This window comes from Pagrus major, chromosome 21 (genome assembly GCF_040436345.1).
Source record: "Pagrus major chromosome 21, Pma_NU_1.0".
In the NCBI taxonomy this organism is placed as follows: domain Eukaryota; kingdom Metazoa; phylum Chordata; class Actinopteri; order Spariformes; family Sparidae; genus Pagrus; species Pagrus major.
In genome coordinates this window covers 18734424-18757188 of record NC_133235.1, presented here as the reverse complement: position 1 = coordinate 18757188, position 22765 = coordinate 18734424, and the positions used below count along the sequence as shown (strand labels likewise).

General features: G+C 40.2%; 2 protein-coding genes across 3 annotated transcripts in view; both read right to left on the bottom strand.

The window, feature by feature from the left end:
• Positions 1 to 512: 512 nt before the first annotated feature.
• neurod6b (neuronal differentiation 6b) lies at positions 513 to 1511 on the bottom strand. The gene has a single exon (XM_073491918.1). It carries the CDS (start codon positions 1509 to 1511, stop codon positions 513 to 515), a length of 999 nt encoding a protein of 332 aa, XP_073348019.1.
• A 15734-nt stretch (positions 1512 to 17245) lies between these two features.
• The window catches only part of pde1cb (phosphodiesterase 1C, calmodulin-dependent b), a 110481-nt gene continuing 104961 nt past the window's right edge, over positions 17246 to 22765 (bottom strand). For both annotated transcript variants that reach the window (XM_073491469.1, XM_073491470.1), the window contains 3 exons: positions 21768 to 22001; positions 21308 to 21370; positions 17246 to 20650 (listed from right to left, as the gene is read on the bottom strand). In XM_073491469.1, coding sequence (XP_073347570.1) covers positions 20634 to 20650; positions 21308 to 21370; positions 21768 to 22001 — 314 coding nt within the window. In that variant the 3' untranslated portion in view covers positions 17246 to 20633. The remainder of the gene's footprint in view (positions 20651 to 21307; positions 21371 to 21767; positions 22002 to 22765) is intronic.

The window sequence follows — 22765 nt, the reverse complement described above, 5'->3', positions numbered from 1 at the left end:
TTTTATTTCGCCACGAAAATCATTTTACTGACTGCTGTGACCCGAATTAGATAGACAGAAAAATCTAATAAATTGTGCACAATATCAGCTTCATGTGACCCACATCGTGACCAAGGAGAGCCACGAACAAATACAGAGTACTGAAGCTGTAAACAATCTGCATCTTTAACGAATTATTCTTACATTTCACTGGCAGTGAGCCAATACACCTTAATTTTCATTAAATGAATCTTCCTTCACACTGAAGTCATGTGTCAAAAGCTTCTTCTTCTTTTTTTTCCTGTCGAATATCGTCACAAATTTAGTGAAATCATCACGTCTAATTTGCAGACTTTTACCATGTTTGAAAGAAGAAGAAGAAGGAAAAAAAGAACATTTAAAACAAGATGACTCGTTAAAATGGGCATTTTCGCAGTGCATCAGCGTGTCTGGAGTCCATTTCGTTCCACTCTCGACATCTGCGGGGGGAAATTGCATCGCTTCTGAAACTTGAACTTTGTCCAGCTGATTGATTAATTGTGGAAAGAGCCATTAACTTCCCCTTGTGCTTGGAAGGACTGGCTGCGGACGTGCAGGTCGTAGGGGAAACGGGCCTCTGGGGACACTCGGTACATGGAGTTGGGCGCAAGAGCCGTGCGCCCCGGCGCGCCGCAGTAGCGCATGCCATAGTGGCTGCCTTTGCCGTAGTCTGGCGGATCGTCGTGTTTTAGGGAGAAAATCCCGTTAAAGTTCATCGGGGGGCTCAGCTGGCCGTCGAAATGCGGGCTCCCGCCCTCTGGGGACGGGTTCTCGTAGTAGTGCTCGTACGCGCTGCTGTAGCTGTAGTGTCTGAAGGGCTTGGCGCTGCTGTCCAAGCTGCTCGCGCTGTGGCCAGGGGGTGTGTTCACGTCTGAGCCCGGGTACGAGTACATGGCATCGTAGGGCGACCTGCCAGAGAACATGACCTCCCCGTTGTGGTCTGTGAGGAAATTTCTCGCGTTCAGCTGCAAACAACCGGCCACCAAGTTGGTTGTGGGCTGAGATAATCCTTTGCACAAAGTCTGCACGAAGGTGAGGAGGTCCGGTCTCTTCCCCGCACTCAGAGTCTCTGACAGGGCCCAGATGTAATTTTTAGCCAGCCTCAGGGTCTCAATCTTGGACAGTTTTTGAGTTTTGGAGTAGCACGGCACAACTTTGCGCAGGCTCTCCAGCGCCGCGTTCAAGCCGTGCATCCGGCTGCGCTCTCGGGCGTTGGCTTCATGGCGCCGGAGTTTGGACCGGTCCATCTGCTCCTTGCCGGTCTTCTTTTTCCGCGGGCCTCTCTTTTTTGGAAGCCCGTCCTCGTCCTGGTCGTCCTCCCTCTCGTCCTCCTCCCTGTCGGAGATGTCGTCCTCGGCCTCTCTCATGTCTGACCGGTCTGGGTTGTGTTGTCTTCCCTGCTCCAGGCCCTCAGGTAAGCTTTCGCGGGGATAAGTGGCACAGAATCGCGACTCATACATCATATGAGATTCCTCGAATGGCAGTGTCAACATATTTCCTGCGAAATCAAAGAAAGCATAAACTATCATACAGAGCGCACAGTAGTTGTCTCGTGAAGGTTGTCAGTTAATTACCTTGTGAATGGGTCCTCCCAAGAGGAAGGGGGACAAATTGGCAAGCGAGGCCAATGTCACAGCTTGCCTCCTTTTCAGAGACACTCAACTTCATTGTGTTTGGTAAAGAGCCTCGTTTTGTGCAGCACAAAACGAGGCTCTTTACCCAAAACACGCACATTTAAAGAGAAGCCCAAACTCTGAAAGTCAACAAATGCGTGCGTAATTTGTAAAATAATAATAATAATAATAAAATAAAAAATACCCACCTTTGGTCAGCGTGCGCCTCGCATGTTCCCAGATATCTCCTCTGAATGTGCAGCTTCTTCTTTTCCAAACCACAAATAAGAGGAAAAAGCTGAAAACCTCTCTCTCTCTCTCCCCCTCTCTCTGCCTTTCCTCTGCTGCTCTGCTCTTCCTTCTCCTCTTCTCTCCCCCTCTCTCTCTCTTCCCCTTCCCTCTCTCTTTGAGGAATGACACTCATGCCAACAGCGGGTACCCATGCCATCTGCCGCTGACGTCTTGTGGCAGCCGAGACCACGTGTTCAGCGTCCCACGGGACCTCCATTCCGCACCGATCATCTGGCAGCTCCTGTAATGGGCACCGGGAGGCCCGCGTTTACCGTCAAAAACACAGACCGGAGAGGGATAACAACTAATATCTGCATCTCCTCGTGTAAGAAAGATGAATTAATGTTCTTTCTGTGCGAAGAGAAAAGCGAGTGCGAGTCTGCAGGCAGCCTCAACAGGTGAGACAGAGAGACGGATCTCATATTAGAATAAACCAACTGTGAATTTTGTATGTTTCAGTTTTTGCGCATGCAAATCAAACAATGTAAAAGGTTTAAGACATACACAGTTCAACACACATACCTGAAGTTAAGGTTTAAAGTCCTCCAATAAAACTCAAATCGAGATAATTAAATTACATTCAATTAAATTAATAATACATGCATTTCTGATTGGGTACAAAGGAAACAAAAGTCGTGTTATTGACGATAATCGTGGGCAGTCATTCCCGATAATATCGCGATATCTGTATAAAAATTGGAAAAAGATAAATGCTTTCGGTCAAATTCATTATTAACTTGTTTTACTGTGTGTTTTGTCTTTTTTTTGGCAAACATCACACTCAAAATACAAGATTAGGCAGGTGGAGGGGGAGAGTCTGGAGCTATATCTGCAGAAAAGTGCACAGTTAGAACAATTACAGTCGATGAATAGTGAAAATGCAACCAGATGAACTGAAAAATGATCCACAAGTCTGAACATCTGCCCCGGATTGTTCACTCGATACTATCATATGTGTAATATTAACAAGATATATATATATATATTTAATGTTTTACTGTCTCGATTATTGTCAATACCACTATATTATCACACCAACAGATGGTTTGTCAAAAAGTGTTTATTCAACCAACAAAAAACTTCTGTTTTAATTCCTTTAAAGGTCAGCTGATAATAAGTCGGTTAGCCTGAGCCCTCTTAAACAGCTCAATGAGCTCATCTCAAACTGTTTCATCTTCTTAATACTTCACGACTATCGCAAATTTGTTGAGAAATGCTCAGGAACATGATTTTTAAACTCATGACGTGTTTCAGAAAGTGACACATTACTCCTTTATTAGTGATCGCTGTTGATGGAAGCACTGAAACTTTAGAAGGGGTCGAACAGGGACCCCAAACACAAGTGATGTCACGATGTAGGATAATCTGTGAACATTTCACCGTCTATTATTGCCCTTTTTTTGCAACAAAAGAACCAATATACAGTCCACAAATGGCAAAACAGTGATTACTCAGCTTACGTGCAATGAAAATCCAAGGCACTCTGAAAAGTTTAAAAATGCTTTATTAGGTAAATGGACACACCGACGCGTTTCGACTAAAAGGTCTTCATCAGGGCAGGTCAGACTGCTTTTTATTTGTATTCAACTTCTATTTTTTTACTTCTACAAGACTGTATTTTTATCCTGTGCAGGACTCCTCTTATCATCTTTGTACAAAATATATTTGTTCATGCGCTGCATATACAGTCCTGTCTGTATTTTGTCACCTTCACCAGCCCAGTTAGTGGTAGAGGGGAAAGGTAAGTACCTCGATACTTTTCCACACATTAAACCATCGTCCCGAGAAAAACGACAGCATCATTTCAACAAATGTCCACAAGCAGCATTTGCTTACATTCGAGTGACAAAACCCTTTAACGCTCTTCATATTGTTTCTATAACCTTAACTGAACACTTTCCCTACGACCGAGTGTAAGTGCCTTAAATGTGATTATGTCATTATTTCATGTTTGTTTACATATATTATTTACATGATTTATTTGCATGTAAACGTTATTATGCAGGAGGTACGTTTTTCGTTCTGTGTTTCGCTGGGACACATTTAGTTGTTGCAACAGGAAGTTTATGTTGTCCGCAGCCACATTTAAGTTATCTCCTCTAAGGAGACACGAGAAGCAGGAGAAGCTGATACTGAAAAACTAATTGTTGAAACATTGTTTGTGCTTAAACCGAGCCAAACCTAAACTAGAGTGTTTTCAGAAACTGATTTATTCTCCAACAGCAGTCTTGGAAGCAGCAGATGAATCCTGATGTCCTGCAGACAGAGGCGTCAAATCAGAAAACACTTCTACCGGTCGTTCTCTGTTAAGAACAGCATATTTTGTTGTTTAATTTGCAGGATTTGTTGGATTTTAACAAGGTCAGAGGAAAAGAAAAGAATGCTGAAATGGGGGTAAAATGGTTGATTAAAAAACTCAGATCATTAATATTATTTTTACACATACAAGACAGCTGTTTTGGTTTGTGTGAGTACAGTACAGCCAATCTCAACAGATCATCTTCAGACCATTTTCTCTATCAATTGATTCATCATTTGGTCTAACCAGAGTCATAATATATAGAGAAATGTCCCTGTTGACCTCCCTTAAAAGTGTTTTTATTCTCCAAAACCCGAATATATTCAGTTTTAACGGGGACAATCAGAGCATACAAGGGTTCAAGCCATGTGGGAGCCAATCCCATGAAAGCAGTAAAAACATCCATCATCACCGAACATTATTTTAATCACAGATAATTCATGTTTCATGTAATGATCGTATTTAAGTAGTTTTGGAGAAGAAATTCAAAGTCAGAATTCTAATATTTACAATATTAATGAGGTAATAATACAAACTCAGAAATATTTATTTTTCCATGATTGAATAAACAAGCTGTTCTCAGAGGAAAATAAGGTCCCAGAACACTGTTTGAAGCTAGAAAGGTGGCAGGGTCCGCCACATATAAACAAAGTAAAACAGTCTGAAACTGTCCTTCAGGGTCAGTTTGTTTATTTAGTTTAATCAGTCATGAAAATGAAGAGAGTTTGTTTATTCTGTTTGTTTTTTAGGCATAAAAAAAAACATTCACTGCAGATTTTTCCCTTCTGAATGAAATGTCTTCCCCAAAACTACGTTGTGCACCTTGAATGCTTTAAAAAGGCTAAAAGACACGTTTTACAAAAGAACCACGCACCATCTTCTCATGTGAATGACGTGACAATGCCTGCATGTATCACCAGCCAATATTATATTTATAAATATATAAATATATTGATGAGAAAGTGGTATGGATTGGCCACTATGGCGCCAAAAAAAGGCCTTTACTGGTGACGTCCCCGTACGTTAGTTATTTTAGACTCTAACATAAACGATTAATCGATTATCAAAACACAGTAGTTGCGGATGAAGCTTTTGTCGATCGCCTTATCGATTAATCGACTAATCGCCGCAGCTCCACAGAAACTAGGTTAAGAAATTCCAGCAGGCGCCTCACATGCAGAGGAAGGTGCGAGCGTACCAGGGGGGCGTGCACAGTGCTGGTACCTCAGGACCGTACACAGTAAGTACACCCCGTGGAAAAGGCCCAGTGGCTCGCTGCCAACTCCACACTGGGGCACAGCTGGCACTCGATATGGGTATATGCACTCCTCAGTTATGTGGAACACACACACAAGTGCACGCACAAACGAGCGCCTGTGAATGACCTTGTTGCAAGGAGAATCAATTAAAGCGACTTATCAATCTCTCTGTATTGGACATTACAAGACATCGATCAGCAGCGTGTTGGCGACACCTGAGTGTGGTTCAGGGCATCAGAGACCGCAGGGTGACGATGACAGCATGTACACAAACACAGGTAAGTGTGTGTGAACTTAACCTAATGTGTGTGACATGAGCACACACACATTTCACACGAACACACCCAGAAATACACACACGGACACATGAAAAACTGTTAAAAAAAAATAAAAAAAGAGTCCCTTCGTCACTGTCGTCCCCCCCAAAATGCCTCAGCTGGTCTGCTGATCGTTCTGGTCCAGCACACACACACACACACACACACACACACACACACACACCAACAGCATCTGATGAGTCAAACTCCCCATCTCAGACTAATCAGTTGACTGCACTAATTGCAAATGCAAATATGCAAATTTATATTAATTAATTACTCCACTAATTAGTTCTCTTGTCTTTTCAGGTAATAAATCATGGTGTGGTTGAGAGAGAAAGAAAGAGAGAGAGACGGAGACATGGCAGTGATCTTTTGTCTGCTAGAAATCCTCTTTCAGGTCTGAATCGGATGATTTTTGGGACGGTTTTCATTCAAACTCCTCCGCTGAGACTCCATACCTTTTTTTTCACACCCATTCGAACCAGGTTAATTATTTCAATTGATATTTTATGTGTCATACGTCAAGGGTGGAAGCATTGTAATTTGAGAGGTACACCAAACAGCAGAGGTTGGTAAATCAGGGTGTCTTGCTGACAGTTCTTGCCTGTCAGCTCTTTTAATTATCACATTATCAGCTTTTATAGGCACGGCGCGTGGTGTGGAGCTGCAAATGAAGGCGCCACTGATCGCACGCTGGGTTGCAAGCGTTTCTCAATTGATGTCAGCAGTTAAAGGGAGTTTGCGTCTGGGTGATGAGTGCGAGGTGAAGTGGTTGAGGATATGGTGATGGTGTGGTGATACGACACGATTCTGACCAAAGTCTCGTTGGCTGCACGCCTCCAGATCTTGACGCTGACTCTGTAATGAGCCCCGCACTGTTAATGTTCTCACCATTTATTCTGCATTGCTTTACACTGAGGTGCATGTACAGATAATTAAAGCCAGACACGAAGGCTAAATAAGGAAGTGTCGGAGCAGTCCCAAGTACAAGTGCAAGGGATTTATTTTGAGTACTTGTTGATGCTTAATACACAGATGAATACCTCAGTTGCTGCTGTTGAATATTTTCAGATTCTTGTTCTCACATAAGATTTGATGTTTTAGTCGTGATAAAAATGCTTCCAAATCTCTGACATTTTCCTTTTTAGTAACAGATCAAGTGTATCCACACATTTCATTTCCTTTCCTTCCCTTTCCTTTCCTTTCCTTTCCTTTCCTTTCCTTTCCTTTCCTTTGAATTTAATTTCAAAATAGATCTGGCCAATAAAGCAGAAAAACAATGTGTGTTACAACAATAAAACAGTCAATTTTACGAACCCTGAGATTAGATTTATGTGGTACTAATTAGTTATTTTTCAAACAAAGCTAACCCAATCGCCTGAAGAAATGTTGGCAATATACATTCCTGCAAACCAGATATGTTGAAACTCAAATGTCTTTTTTGTTGCAACTTTATGTTTCCTTAGCTTCAGTTTTTCAAGTCTATGTTGTGACAACACTGTGGTTACGCTCTGGTTAGGTTTAGGCACAAAAGAGCACTTGGTTAGGATTAGGAAAAGATCATCTTTTGGCTCAAAATGAAAGCCACAGCATAAACATGTAATGTGAACGTGATAGGACATGTTTTGTACAAAGGTGAACGTATCAGTGGTTTGCAGAAACTTTAACTGGTGTGCGACTGGGCTCAAAAACACATTTGTTTCCTGGATTATGCGTCTCTTTCAACATTTATTTCAAGTATTTTGTTGACGTTCTGTACTGGATTCCTTGTTGTTCCAGGCCCTTTAAACTGGCAACAAAATGAGCCAGCTGATAAAGCACGACTTTGACACCTGAGAGTGTTCTGTGGATACGTTCAGACACCGAAGCAATGCAGACTTTTTCTGTATTAAACCAGAGCTTGATCTTTCCCAAACCAAAGCGCCTTTGTTGCCTTAACATTAACATAAAAAGTTTCTGTCCTTAAGAAGTTTTCTAAAAAAGTGTCAGAAAACTAAAGAAAGCACCTTTTTCTCTACATTTTTTCAAAAATCATGTTTTTTGCTTATAATAGGTGACAAAAATCTGCCAACAGAACAAGTAAAACAGATTTATCTCACTGAAATATCACTTTTTTTTTTTTTTTTTAGGTGATTGTTATATCAAGTATAATGAGAAATTTTGATAAGAATTTAGACAAAAATACTTGGTAAGATTTTGAGTTTTTGCAGAAGTCTTTAAACATGACCTCGATTCAAAAGGAAAAACCAGGATGAAGTTTCATCCTGGTTTGAACACTGAAACACATCCACCAGCCCCCACCCTCCCTCCGTAGGCGCACATGCAGCGCGGTGGATGTGCAGAGGAGTGCTGAGGATTGTGGGACTGATTACCAGAGGCCAGGTCCTGGACTGGTGTCCTCCAGCTGTGCTGTTCTACCCAATTAGAAACTCCATATGCTGCCCCACTCAGCTGCTGAGTGGCCACACCTCCCACCCACACAGGTGGGAGCATGTTGTCTTTCTGTGTGAGTGTGTGTTTGCCTTTGTTGCTGTTGTCTATACAAACAGTCCAGTGAGAGGTAAAGAGCAAAGTTTCTCTCGTGCCCATGTGAGATTTTACAGCGTTCGGAAATAAATCACGTCCCTAATCAAATTTAATTTTGTGCAATTCTTCCTTAATCCCAACTCACTTCTTCACACCCAAACAAAGTAACTCCGACTCTCACTGCTGCTTTGATAAGAAACACACAGGTATTTAGGTGGGTGGCATGCGAGTGCTAATAGTATTAAAATATGGGCATATGAATAATGGATATGTTTTTGAAGATGTATAATGTAAAGATGTTAGTCCCGTTTTCAGACAGAGATGGGATGCAGACGTGAAATGTTGCTGGAGGCACCCGTTTCTTTTTTCAAAGCACAATCTGTTCGCACACGTTCAAAGTGGCTGTGGCAATCTGTCGTGGTTGAATGCGACACTTCTATACCCCGAAAGTGATAAGATAAATAAAAATGTGTCATATATTGTATTTGAGTAACAGCCACATCTTTTGTGTTATATTGTATGATATACTATATTTACTGCACTTTAAAACAGGAGGTGGTGTCTGACAACAGAAACCTACAGTAACTATAAACGTCAACAAATGTGAGTAAACACAGATTATTTATATTCTCCACAACACCTTTAAAACAGCTGAATTAAGGGACATCTTCATCTTCTCACGCATGTGATTCGACTGATTTGGCAACTTTTTTAACAGCAGCTCTGCTTTTTTTCCCGCTCCAAGCATGAGGCCGAGATGATTGACAGGGCTGTAATGTCGTTTTCTCACCTAATCGACACTTTTCAGCGTTGATTTCATGTCTTTCTTCCTCTTCACTCATCAGCTGTCTTCAGCTCGCTGTCGTCTTGCTGCGTTTGAAGCCACTTCTCCTTCTTAACGTCGTCACAGTGCAACACACAAAGAGTTCAAGTATGTCTGCTATTTCCCCAATTATAGACTATATAGAAAACAGACATCGATTAGCTTGATTATCTCACCTCACCTTTCTTGTAGGCATTTATATTCAGGGAATAGTTTAACATAAGTGACAGCCAGGAAACGGTTAGTTTAGCTTAGCATAAAGACTGGAAACATAGGGAAACAGCTAGCCTGGCTCTGTCCAAATGTAGGAAAATCCACCTATCAGCACCTCCAAAACTCAGTGACGGACCCAATCACCGTGACATTGCGCTATAAAACAACAGTGACTTCCGGATAGATGGCTGGCAGTTGATTTGCACTGCAAAAATACAAATCTTTTGTAATTTTTTTTATCGTTTAAAGGTATAATTGTAGAATATAACCAACAACTGCTGCTCTTTGCTAGCTATGCTTCAATATAGCGAGCTACCATTAGGTAATTAGCTCCTGGCTCAGTTAACCGTGGAGCCAGCTGTCCTAGAGTTTGTCTGGACTGAGACCTCGGTCAGCTCGACCAGATTTAGCAGACGTGAGAGTGAAATGTTGAAAACAGGATACAGCACGGAGGTGATTTACAGCTGCTCTGACCAGAATTATGATTTTGGGGACAACAAGACACAGGAGGTGGGCACAGGAGAGGCATACAGCGGGGGCAGCAGACAAAATACGGCGTGTAGAGCTGGAATATATTTTCACATCATACTCGGCGAATTGAGGATTTATTTAAATCAACCTGGAGGTTGTATTTTTCTGTTTGTTAAGGAAAGCAGAAGGAGTATTTCATTTCTTGACATTTTATGAGTTTATTTTGTTCATTTATTACACCGAAATCTAAGAAAGCTTGTGAAACAGTGAAGACGCTGCTCGTGCATCTCTCAGCGGCTAACAGACTAGCGCCTCTTGCAATACAAAGTGGTCCTCAGAGGCAGGATGGGCTGGGGCTAGCTGGTTAGCATACTGTCATTTTAGTTCACTTTTTAATGTTTTAAACTAAAATTATAACCATATCTTACAAACTGCTCCTTTGAGTGTATTTTTAGGTGATTTCTTTTAAAGCTAGCTTTTCCCCCCCTGCTTCCAGCCTTCATGCTAGCGGGCTAATTACCTCCACAGACTCCTTCATGGACAGTCATGATATCTGTGTTCTTTAAATCTCAAAATGCTGAATTATATTTCTTAGAAAAACAGCATGTAGGTTGTGACAGCCTCAACAAAGACAACTGAATGGATGCTTTGAATTGAGCAGGTATTCATGTTGTGGTGTCAACAAACAGTATCTAAAAGGTTAAACTTGTCTTAATACTCAGGATGTTATAAAAGTTTAACTGAAATTGTAGTTTTTTTTCTTCTTTGCACTCCTTCAGATTAAGTTTTGCATCCCCTCTGATCCGTACCGCAGAGGCTGAGCTGTTTCAAGAGTATTATGATCTTTTTGTGCATAGCAATTAAATGTTTTTCAATTACACTGAAAATGAAAGATGAGAGCTGAATTCGTAGCGAGTGAATCCACCCCTGGCTGTTCAGTACAACTCCACCTAGTTCTCCGCTCTGCTTAACTCCATTGTAACGTTGCTGGAAATATCTCAACATGACACCATGCCATCTGTGTTTAACCAGTTTTAGCGAGAACAAGCAACATGGTGTTGTGGTGTTAAATTGGTTTGAGGTTGATTTAAAGGGAGAGTGCAGCATGATGAATTGCAGCTCGACAAAGAGTCAACACAACAAAGAAAATAAGAAATCTTCCAGTGGTTCGTTTTAATGTTGTTGGTAAGTTTTTAGCAGCCAAGAAGACATTTGTTTGTTTTTCTGTTGATTTCTTGTCACCGAGGTGAAGTTAACAAGGCTGGAAGACAAAGTTTTGAGCAGCAGAGGTAACAGTTCCCCTCTCTGTTTTCTGTTTTTTTCTTACTATCATTGAATTACATTATGATGATTGATGCCTGATGCTTCAGTAATGTGATATTCAAGTTGTTCTGTGTACTATGTAGCCTTGGGTATACATGTGTACTGTGTGTATATATAGTAAAATAAAGAAAAAAACATCATATGTATATATATATATATATGTATATATATATATATATGTATATATATATATATATATATATATATATATATATATATATATATATATATATATATGATGTTTTTTTCTTTATTTTACTTTACATTATGTTCAGATAACTTTCATCATCCCTCCTCTATAGGCCACTATAATATGATGGGGTTTTTTTTACCTGATGATCTTCTTTTGATTGCAGACATGAATTATACTTAAAGAGTTCACTGGGCATTTTTATTATATCTGTAAGGTTTAAAATTGAATGTTTTTCTTATATTTCACATGACCTAAGTCAGGTGACCCCTGTGTAAGCTGTGTCTCTGCACTTTCTTTATGTCTGAAGAAAGGCTTGAGGCCGTAATGTCACACGTGGAGGAAATAAATGTTCATGGGAGCATTTTCTAATGTGCAGACTCAGTCCAGCGCCTAACGCTTCTATAAACCTCTACCTGGAAGAAGTTTTCACATCCATTTATTAAGCAAACGTTAATTGTAAAGTTGCAACTGATGTCTGTAAACCTTTATAGAGTGCTGCATGGATGATGTTTTTTGTAAGCTTGTATGCTAACTGATTTCTGGGTTTTAGGACTCATTACTACACCAATCATTTCATTGTTTGTTAACAGTGAAGTTAATCAACTATAAAATTGCTATTTATTAATAATGGTTATCATTAAAGTATCCATCGTTCACATCTGCACGTGTCATTGGCTACGTACCATACTAACATTTCTACAATATGTGTCATATCACATTTACATAACATGTTCCTGACCTGACTTTCATATTAGGAGGTGGAGGGGACGGTGGTGGAGTTACAGGTGAGAAAGCTGCCAATAAGCCACTGACCTCAGTGCGAGACTGTGTTTCAACATTTGTAAGAGTGAAACCACTGGATGTTTTTGACAAGACCTCAGGACGTCTCTAGCCGTGTGAGCGGGAACGAAAACAGGTATTTTAAGGAAAAACACATCTTTTCCAAACCTTAACCAAGTGGTTCTTGTATCTAAACCTGACCAGATAAGCACAACGCTGTCATAAAATAAAAATAGTTGAAAACAAAAAGTTGAAACGTAACGTTAATGTTACGTTTTAACCTATCCGGTGTTTGCAGAAACGTACAATGCCAACGTTTATTCTGAAAATTGGGTTCAGTGTATAGAATGATGGAAAAACTCAAGTACTCATAATCTATTATTTTCTAAATTTGTATTGTTGTATTTTCATTAATCCATCACTGTGGAGTGTTTTCACAGCAGATCTTTGTGGAGAGGCTTCAGGGAGCTCGCTGCCCTCTGCATCATCTGCTGTGTGTCACAGTGCTGGAGCCATGATGGAGGTCTGCCCTGCCCCCTGTGCCCACCTGAGGGGGTTACAGTTGGCAGCCTCGACTCCTCACCTGACAGGCTTCCAGAGAGGAACCACTTGGCTGCCAGCAGAAATAGCTTCTTCCTATTTTGAAGGGGTCGACTCGGCCCCCAGTCAAGATGAGGGAAGCTTGGCTCTTTAAGAGTTGGGCCAATTCCCAGACACACTCGCAGCTCGAGCCACAGGGCCCTTTGATTCTGGGCTCTCGATCAGTCACTCTAAACACAGCTCTGTGCTCTCTCCAATGGATAGACGGGCTTTAATTTTTATTAAACAGCTTGATAGGCAATGTCTACTTTACATGCTGCACGATGTGGCCGTGTGAAGTTAAGTGGCGAGAACATGTTGTCGGTTCTGGTTAGGTTAGAGGACGAATTCCCACAAGGCCAGTTGTACTGTTAGCCTCATGTGACAGCATCAGATTTTATTTACGATCTTTGCTTAAGAGCTGAAAAATAGACGGGAAAATGATTGGCAGCTATTTTGTTCAAGTTAATTCATTTAAAGCGCAAATACAAAAAATCATTAAAAATCATAATAAATTATTAACTATTATAAAAAATACCTTTCTTCAAGCTTGTCAAATGTGAGGATTTGCCATTTAAAAAAATGTCTTTGTTTTCATCTCTGTATTCAAGTTTAACATTAAAGCAACATGTCGACGTTTACTTAAGTACTGTATTTCAGGATACATTTGAGGTACTTGTACTTTACCTCAGTCTTTATTTTTCATACTACTTTCAACTTCTACTCCACTAGAATTCAGAAGGAATTTAAATATTGAATTTTATTTTTAATCTCTTTGAGGTCAGACAAAATCAGCCTAGTATAGCTGTCACTTACAACACCATTTCTTACTGTTTACAAATTTTTGACAAACCAAACAATCAATCGATTAATCGAGAAAATCATCAGCAGATGAATCCATGACGAAAATAATCATTAGTTGGGGTCATGTGCAAAATTATTTCAATAAATGTGCTCCACCTCGACCACGTAATACAGTAAAATCCTGCTTTTACATGAATATATGATAAATAATAATGTAATGATATAATGTATAATCATGTTACAGTCAGTCACATTTTTCAGCACTACTTTTACTTTAAATACTTGACGTACCTTTTTCTTATAACACTTACATCACTTTAAGTACTTTTACAGCGTGGCATGAGTACTTTTACTTTGCCTAGTTAAGTTTAGTTTATTTGAGAGGGGACAGTGTAAATTAGTAAAACACGAGGTAATACATGAGTACAAATGACAGAATTAGCCAAAAGGCTATTTCTTCTCTGTAATCCTCTGGCCAAGGTCCTAAAAAGACTTCCTGAAATACAACAAAGTAAAGAGAAAAACAAAACAAGCAGAAGAAAACTGGGCACGAAACAAAAGTAATCGATCTGAGTACTCCTCCATGACTGAGCAAACTGAACATCTTCTGGTTTTGGAGTGTTGCTCAGTCAAAATAAGATCAATTCACACTTCACTTTGGGAAATTGTGTTGAAATTGTTTTCTAACATTTTATTGAACAAAACCGAACAGTGAAAATAATCTTTAGTTGCACCCCGGCTTACTGGATATCTGCCTTCTGAACTCCATCTGTGTGTGACAGGGGAACAACCAGTCATTTTTGTGTGCGCCTCCACATTTGCATGCGTGCATATATTATACATACGTAATGTGCAGTTGAGCGCATCCTTCCCACAGGTGTGGCTGTTTTCCTTTTGATGAAGGAAAAGCAAACTTATTAGCAGGTCCAGGTAACATCAGAGCAGCAGTTCCCGCCAGTGGCCGTGTGATTAAATCACACAGAGCGAGTCTCAGGGAGCCGGGTAATGAAGGGACAGGCTGGCGGATGCCTTCACACCCTCCTCCTTGTCCCCCCCACCCCCTCCTCTGCCTCCTACTCTTCCTCCACCAAGTAGTACTGGAGCTCAGCCCGAGCCTGGGACAGGAGGTGGGGTGGAGCACAAATACCAGCACTCGCATAAATGCATGGACAAACTGCATTTGCATGTCTGTGAGCAATTCAAGACCTACGCATACGTGCTGTCTTATTCATGCTCAAAATATGTTTATACACAAGTCGTGAGCATGAATCCACAAATATACAAACATACACACACACAGAAAGAAGAGTAGGTTTGTGTCTGTAAAATAGCTTTTACAGCGAAACAGCGGCTGGTAGCGTCCCGACTTCTCGTCAAAAATATCCATTTTCTTGTAGCCTCAAAAACACGACTAGTAATGTTCCAACTTCTTATCAAAAACACCCACGCTTGTCTGCACACAAATATGGCAGGAGATATCCAGTCCACCTAGTATTTTGTCGCCACAAAAATGGCTGGGGATGTCCTGACTTCTCGTAAAAAAAAAATCTATTTTTTGTGTCACACTCACAAATGTTGAAACGCTGTATCGAACTGCAGCAGACATGGAAGTTCGGTCATAAACGTAATGCAAAGGTTAAATGACAAATGTGAACATATCAGTGGTTTGCAGAAACGTTTACCAACATTTTATCCTGGCGACTGTCCACACACTCGTGTCTCTCCAACCACCCTTGACTGGAGTTAATACCAGCAAAAGAAACTCATTTGCACATTGTACTTCCAAGCAGATTGACTATTTAATAGAATAATAACCAAAAACAAAAGCTCTGTAAATCAAGAGTAAGCCAAAACAAAAAAAAAAAAAAAAATCTTTCTTTGCAGCCTGACCAAATTCTTTATTCGTGCCAAAATTAAGCATTAAAAGCTCTTTACAATACTGTTGATGGCTTTTGGTTACAGGCAGTCCCCATTCCCGAGCCTGGCAATGGTCTTTTATGGCGAGGGACCTAATACAAGATTTCTGTTCTAGTGCAAACACAGTGGCCATGGGCACCAAGGAACAGCTGCCGTATAATTGAATTAACATTCGCCTTCTGCTTCGGCACTCAGCGCTGTGCTGAGAACTCATACACATCCCTCCACGAGCTCCATCAACCTGCCCATGAATATGCATGCTGCTCGTGATAAATATGCATTCTGTGTCTAATGTTTGTGGAGCTGCATATACGGTGGATAAAGAGCTATACGCTGACTATCTTGGGAGAGTGACGCTGTATACATGAAGTCCGTTGATCATGTTTAGTGCTTCGAGCCCTCTGAGGATGAGAGGTGGGTTGTTGGTGGAGCTTCAGTGTAATCTGAGGTCTAACAGAGACATCTAGTGGATTATTGACTGAGAGACATGTTCATGTTACAGTTAATGTGCCGTACATACTGCAGGCTCGAGCTTTCAGCAAATGTAAACAGTCTTCTTTCACGCTCCGTCGCACAGATAATTTGTTTTTAAATCTGAAAACAAATATTTACACATCAAAGATCTGCAGTTAAGGGCTGAATCCCATCTGTCAGCCTACCACTGCTTTTGTTTTATATGGTCGTTAAAAGAATGGTTGCATCGTTACTGTCCACACAACCCATTCGGCAGAATAAATATTGGCAATGTTTCTGCATTTTTTAATTTTTTTTGCGACAACACGGTGCTTATGATCTGGTCAGGGTTAGGAAAAGATCGTGTTCTGGCTAAAAATACCTGTTTTGGTCGCCACAAACATGGCTGGAAATTGTCTCCTTAAACACATCTTGTAGTTTCACACTTACAAATGTCTGCCCTCCACCTCCTGACAGACACGTCAGGTCATATAGATACAGTATATGCCAACATGTCTATTCTAGCAACTGGGCTGATTTCACAACGTACAGCATAATTCTTCCCAGTTTACAGTTATTATTTGTACTAATGGTGTACACAACCCAGTGGCTGAAAACCCCAGTTTGCATGCAGGTGGAAATCCTTCCCACCAAGTTTTGTGGACAACAGATGCTTCCTAATACCATGCATTCAAAAATGTCAGGTGAGTCAGTATAAAGAGCAACAAACTCCAGGTAGGGTGGAAACACAGGACTTTCACCCAGGAGACTGTGAAAACAAAAGTCAACATCAACTTACCAGCGTATTTACCTTACATCATGTATGTGACATTACCTTTTCCTGAACCTAACCAAGTATTTTTGTTGCCGAAACCTAACCAGTCGGCAACCAGTATGTGTTTATATTTGTTACCATGGCAATGAAGGTCCCCTGACTCTAGAGAGCTGAAGCCACGCCCCTTACGGTGGACCCCATTGGACCTTATTGTGGAATAAAAATGTACAGCAGTCCAATGGGAAGAGAGAAATTTTTTGAACCCGTTTGAATTGTGCCATGAACTACACCTTACTACCAACTTATTTGGTAACCTATCCGCTAACTTTTGTGTTCAATCACTTTCTAGCTAACATTATTGTCAGATTTTTCTTTGAGCTATTGTCTTTGCCATTGTGAAGACGGGTTATAGACAGTATACACAGTAGTTGCAGCCCTACAGTAGATCCTACACTTCCAACTTGCTTGCATGTTTTCTGACCCTCCCGGATTGGCAGACTGAGCTTTCTGTGTAAAATCAGCTGAAATGCCCCTTTAAATATGTCACATAAAGTTGTGTTGTAGAAATGAAAACAGGCAGACATGATCTGAGCCCTTTGAGTCCAGATTTATTGATACGGCTGTGCAGTCACAGAGCATGGTGGCACACACGGCCGCCTGGCCGGCATGGGACAGTGACACACACATGCATGCACATACATGCATACGCACACACCCACACACACTCTCTCTCAGTCCTTCTGTTTGATCAGGGATGTAGTGGAGGTTAAACCTGAGGCGGTTTACTGCTTTGAAACAGTCTGACTATCCACCATTGTGTATTTTTTATTGTTTCATCAAGTTTTAAGGCCAAAATAACTGTTTTATAAGCTGATCTTCATAATATGTCTTCTATAGTTTAAGATCTGTGAACAAATTCAGTTGTCGTGGAAAAAAGCTTATCTGCAAATTTGTGTCAATATGTGTTTTTAGTGGTGAGAGCGGTTTACCCAGCTTTATACAGTCCACTACTCGACCGCACACACACACATACACACCTCATCACACTCTCATCCATAGAGCAGATCACAGTGAGGAGATCAGAAATGCACATTAAGTATTTCTCAGCAGTTTCTCACACACACGCACCCATCCACACACACACACACACAACACACACGCTCTACATCCATCCAACCTCAGTCACTAGAACAGTTTTGAGATCAGTCATTACAGAGTGATTCAGACTAAACAAGGAAACAAAGCGTTAAACAAACAACAAATAATCTGTTCCATAGTAACCGTTACAAAACACCATGAGTAGAAGTCTTTACATGTCATAAATACAGCTATGTTTCTGATTATGGTCAGTATAAATTCTTGTTAAATATTCATACAGTAGGCTATCACAGTAGCGAGTGAAAGATAGAGCAAACTACAAGACTGTACATGTGTTGGTCCGTCGTTACAGAAAATATATTCTGCTTCACCAAGAATCAGGCAGGATATTTTGAAGATGCAAATTGTTTTTGTTCTGTTTATAAATCTAATTTGCGATCTGGTTCTTACACTTTAAATTTACAGTTGAATTTTTCTGACTTCAGCGCTGGTGGAATAGTAAAACCTCTCGAAACAGACACACAAGGAACAATTAAAACCAGAGAGGAGAGACAAAAGCAGATTTGACAATCAAGTCGAGTCAAAGAGTCGAAAACAGGAACAGAAACGGTACAGAAAAACAAAAAAACGGCTATAAAATAGATTTCTCCAAATGAAAAACATAAAAATATACCATTATGAATACTTCTGCAACATCAAACTGCTGACTTTACAGACAGACTCATCTAAAATAAAAGTCTTTACTCAAGACTGATATTGTGGGAAGATATTAACCGGTTTGTTTGGCTGTACCTGGATTGGCACAGCTTCAAATGACATCACAAAATTAGTTTTCCTACAGGTGAAAGGTGTCAAATGGAGAGTAAGTATATAGGCACACATTCAGGCAGCTGGCTTGCTAACCACTGACTGTATTCTTTAGGTAGAAAGTAGCGTATAGTGACATTACATGATGAAATGCTTTGTATCCCAGCATGGTAATAAAGTTCCTGTTATCATATAAAAACAGGGAATTAAAACAAAGAGGCTAAAAAATAATTCCTACAGTTTTATATAAATTCTTAGCTGTTAAATTATACTCCCTTTTTTAACCCTGTATATGTTTTTTTTTTTTACGAGTATACACATGTACAGTATACTTTAAAATAAGTAAGAATGTGCCATGAACTTGATCTTGGCATTTTGGGACTTTCACGTCCAAAGAAATGAAGGAAAAACAAAATAAAAGTGCACAATTTAAGGGAAAATATTATGCAAATACTGCCAAAATGCTTCTTTTTTTCTTCCAATTACACATTAGTTAAGTATATAGTAAAAGCTGAACCAGCGTTGCTGAGGTTCACTATGTTACATATGCACAGTAAGCAATATTTGCATCTCCTATACATAACATTAGAAGCCTTAAAAACCTGGCAAACACCCAAGAAGCAGATACAAGTTTGGACTCATAGCCTCGGATGCATCACGAGAAGCATGATGGGTTCAACTGGCTAATAGGTGTACGAGCACACTGTAAACACGTCGATTAAAACATTACGCCAGCAGCCTCGTAGCTGAAGCCGCCGTGACATAACCGTACTGCAAAATAAAACAACGTACATATATAGGATTTTCCTCTAATTCAGCGACAATGTTGACTCTTTGCTACAGCTTAAATACACATAAGAAGGCATCGAGAAGAAGAAGTCTTTTGACGAAGAAACAACGTACATTGTGAGGATATTAGACACATCTAGTGCATGATTCAGAGGACATAACAAATGCAAAACAAATACAAAAAGGTAAACAAAAAGATGTTATATATTACAAAAACTTGAATGCATTTGTGTGTGAGTATGTGTGTGTGTGAGTATGATATGTTTGCAGTTGCATTCTAATGTTTGGACATTTTCACTACAATATCTTACATTATATCCAAAAAAAACAAAACATATCCGTTGGTTGATGGTGGGATCATAGGATTTCTACACCTCCTCAGATCCACACATATACAAACTTTCATTATATACAGTTCAGAGGACGAAAACACACGAGAAAACAATATGAATCTGTCTGCGAGGAACACAATTAGAATTGCACGATGTCTGAGGACAGCACTACGAAAGTAAACATGTTGATGGGACAAGAATGAGCCATGGAGCTTCAGGAAACATAAGAGACTCCCATTAGGAGCTCTTAAAGCACGGGGGAACGTTCTCTACACAGAGTGGATCTATTTAAGGAGAACTTGCTAGTAAAATAGTAGTGCTATAGACCTGTGACCCAGTGTACTGTACACACACTTATAGACTGTACATACTGTGCAGCAGTTATAGAAGTCCCTCTTGCATTTCCCACAAATCTGCACTTATCTCTAATTGCATCAAAGACCAAACTATATTTTTTGACGCCAAAATCTAACAGAGTGTCGACAGAGAAGCAAAACACAGCAGTGAAATCTTGTACAATGGCTACATGTCTGTGGCTGGAGTTGAACGTGTGACTTACAGTGAAGTAAACGCTTGGCAAACAAACAAAAGAAAAGCAACATTTTCAGTGTCAGTCTTTCAAAAGGCTCCTCTTCATCCTACACCATTTCTGCCGTCATCTTAAGGTTCTGAAATCATCATCTGTATTGTCTGTTAGCAGGAAGGGAGGAGTAATGCACGTGGGTACAGCCACGAGCTCTGCATACAAGAGCGTGGGAGCAGAAACATAAAAGTATAAGCAATTGATCGTTGACACACAAAAAAAAGGAAGTGAAGGTGTCAGTTTCTTGGTGTCCTGTAGAGGGCGACACAGTCCATATAATGGTCTTCCCTCTAGCGTCAGTCCTCCCATTTTGGGTAAATGCAGGTTCAGGTCGACAGCAGCGCAGCAAAGATGAGGGAGAGCTGTCTTATTCCATCGCTACCTCTGAGAAAGAAAACAGGAATATTAATAATTTAGATGAGATTGTAATCGACAAGAAAACACAAAGTGTGCTCCCCTGTTTCACATGATTAATCATTTAGAACGCTAACTGTCAGTCCGGCTCATTCAGAGTCCAAATTTTACATTTGCTTTGTCTGAAGTCTGATTAATTTAGCAGTCAAAATTTGGTGTTTTTTTCACTGTGAACTCAGACAGAACCTCAGGAAGTTTTATTTAAAAAGATGTACTTGGATGTTTTAGACTTCCATATGAAGTTTTGTCTACATCTGACCGTTTCGAGGCAAGTTACAGCCATTTATTATAATGTTATCCTCTGTGTTTTTCACTGGAAAATCCCATATTTGATTTACTGACCATGTAGATAAGTTCAAAAAAGTTCACAGTAAACAGAATTATAACACTGAGGCAAAAGTAACTTTTTTCAGTCACTTAGCGTTTATTAGGTATAGACATGATTTCTGTTATTTTGTCCAGACCTTTTCTTCCTCCAAAATGATCGTACAGTTGAATCAACATGTCTCATGATAACCTTCATGAAGATTTACTGCAGGACTGTTGCATTAGACTGTGTTAGTTTGGCAGTGTGGATACTTCTGTTTGTTTTTCGTCAATAGTCGTGGGCTGCAGGAACAAACTCACCATCTTCTCCTTTGTTCTTGTTTTCTTCGCTCTCTGGAGATTCAGCTCCTTCAGACAACTCTCCTGAAAAGTCAGAATAGTCGTGTCATTTGGCAAACTGACGCAGGTAAATTTAGTGGGAGCAAACATGCACTCTATCCAAACAAGAAAATAGAACCTCAAAGCATTCTCTCTGTTATGAAGTTTGTCAAAAAACATCTTCAACCTTAATGACCTGCCAGTGAGTCAGTCAATACAAACTCAATCTGTGCAGCCAAGCATTGTTCAAACCCACAGAATAATTTAGGATGTTAAGATTTAAGAAAGACATTTCCACCGGGACCTTGCGGGGGCTCTGTATTAAAACACTTAAGGAACTTAAGTTGTCGTGACAGCGCATTCACTGTAGCTTTAGCACATATAGCACATTTAGAGAAACTGCCTTATGTCTTATAAAAGCAGGCCATGCTATGGGCCGTACCGTTCTGCAGCGGAGGATTGTTATGCATGGCGCTCCCAGGCGGTGCTTCTTGCTCCGTTTCCCCTGTGTTGCCATCTGCTGGTCTGCTGGCCTCTGCCGACTCGGGCGCCTCCCCCTCCAGTGTCTCCTCCTTTGGTTCAGGCTGTTCTGATTCTATGTCGACCTCCTCGGGCTCCATAGCCTCTTCCTGCTGGGCTTGCTCCTCCGCCTCCTTTTTAGCTCTCTCCTCTGACTCTGAGGTCACAAGGAGTGTGAAGGCAGGTTAGCATATGTGTGAATTTAAGAAGGTTGACATTACAGCTGCCATTTTACATATTCTGTAGTTATGGAGCTACAATGTACAATAGTCACTCTCTTTAAGCTCTGTTTTTGGTCTCCACCATCGCTTGGGAGAACATTTGGGAGTATGAGAAAGTCAAAGATTCTGATATTGCCATTTTCTGCAACGATACCTCAAATTTGGCAAAGATATGTGATGGAGGCAGGATATTTTAAGTTATTGTCTAAAATGACACCATTGCACTAAAACTGTAATTAACAGGGAATTTACTGATTATAAATGATCATAAACATCTTTTCCTGCATTATAATCTCTAAAAGAAGAGTTTTAATATATGGGCATATCAGACAGCAGTACGCCAAGACTGATATATCCAATTATATCTGCCAGTAATATCGGCCAACCCATATATTGGTGCTCCTTTGGCTGGTGTTCATCCTAATCACCAATAAATGCTGTAATTTCTCACTCATAGGTTGTCAAGTCTGCAATTAGAAATGTCAATAATGAATTAATAAATATCTCATCAATGCTACGACTGTAAATGATAATAAACTGTAAGTCTTTTTTAAACAACCTGGCAGCCCAATTGTGGTTCTTTTTAGTGGCTTATAACAGATGTACAAAGTTTATGATCATAATTTATTACAACCTATACAGTAAACCTCTTGTAATGGATGACTAATTAGAAAGTGTTACCAACATAATTAAATAAATA

Coding starts and splice junctions, on each gene's coding strand:
- neurod6b (XM_073491918.1), bottom strand. CDS start 1,511: ATGTTGACACTGCCATTCGAGGAATCTCATATGATGTATGAGTCGCGA.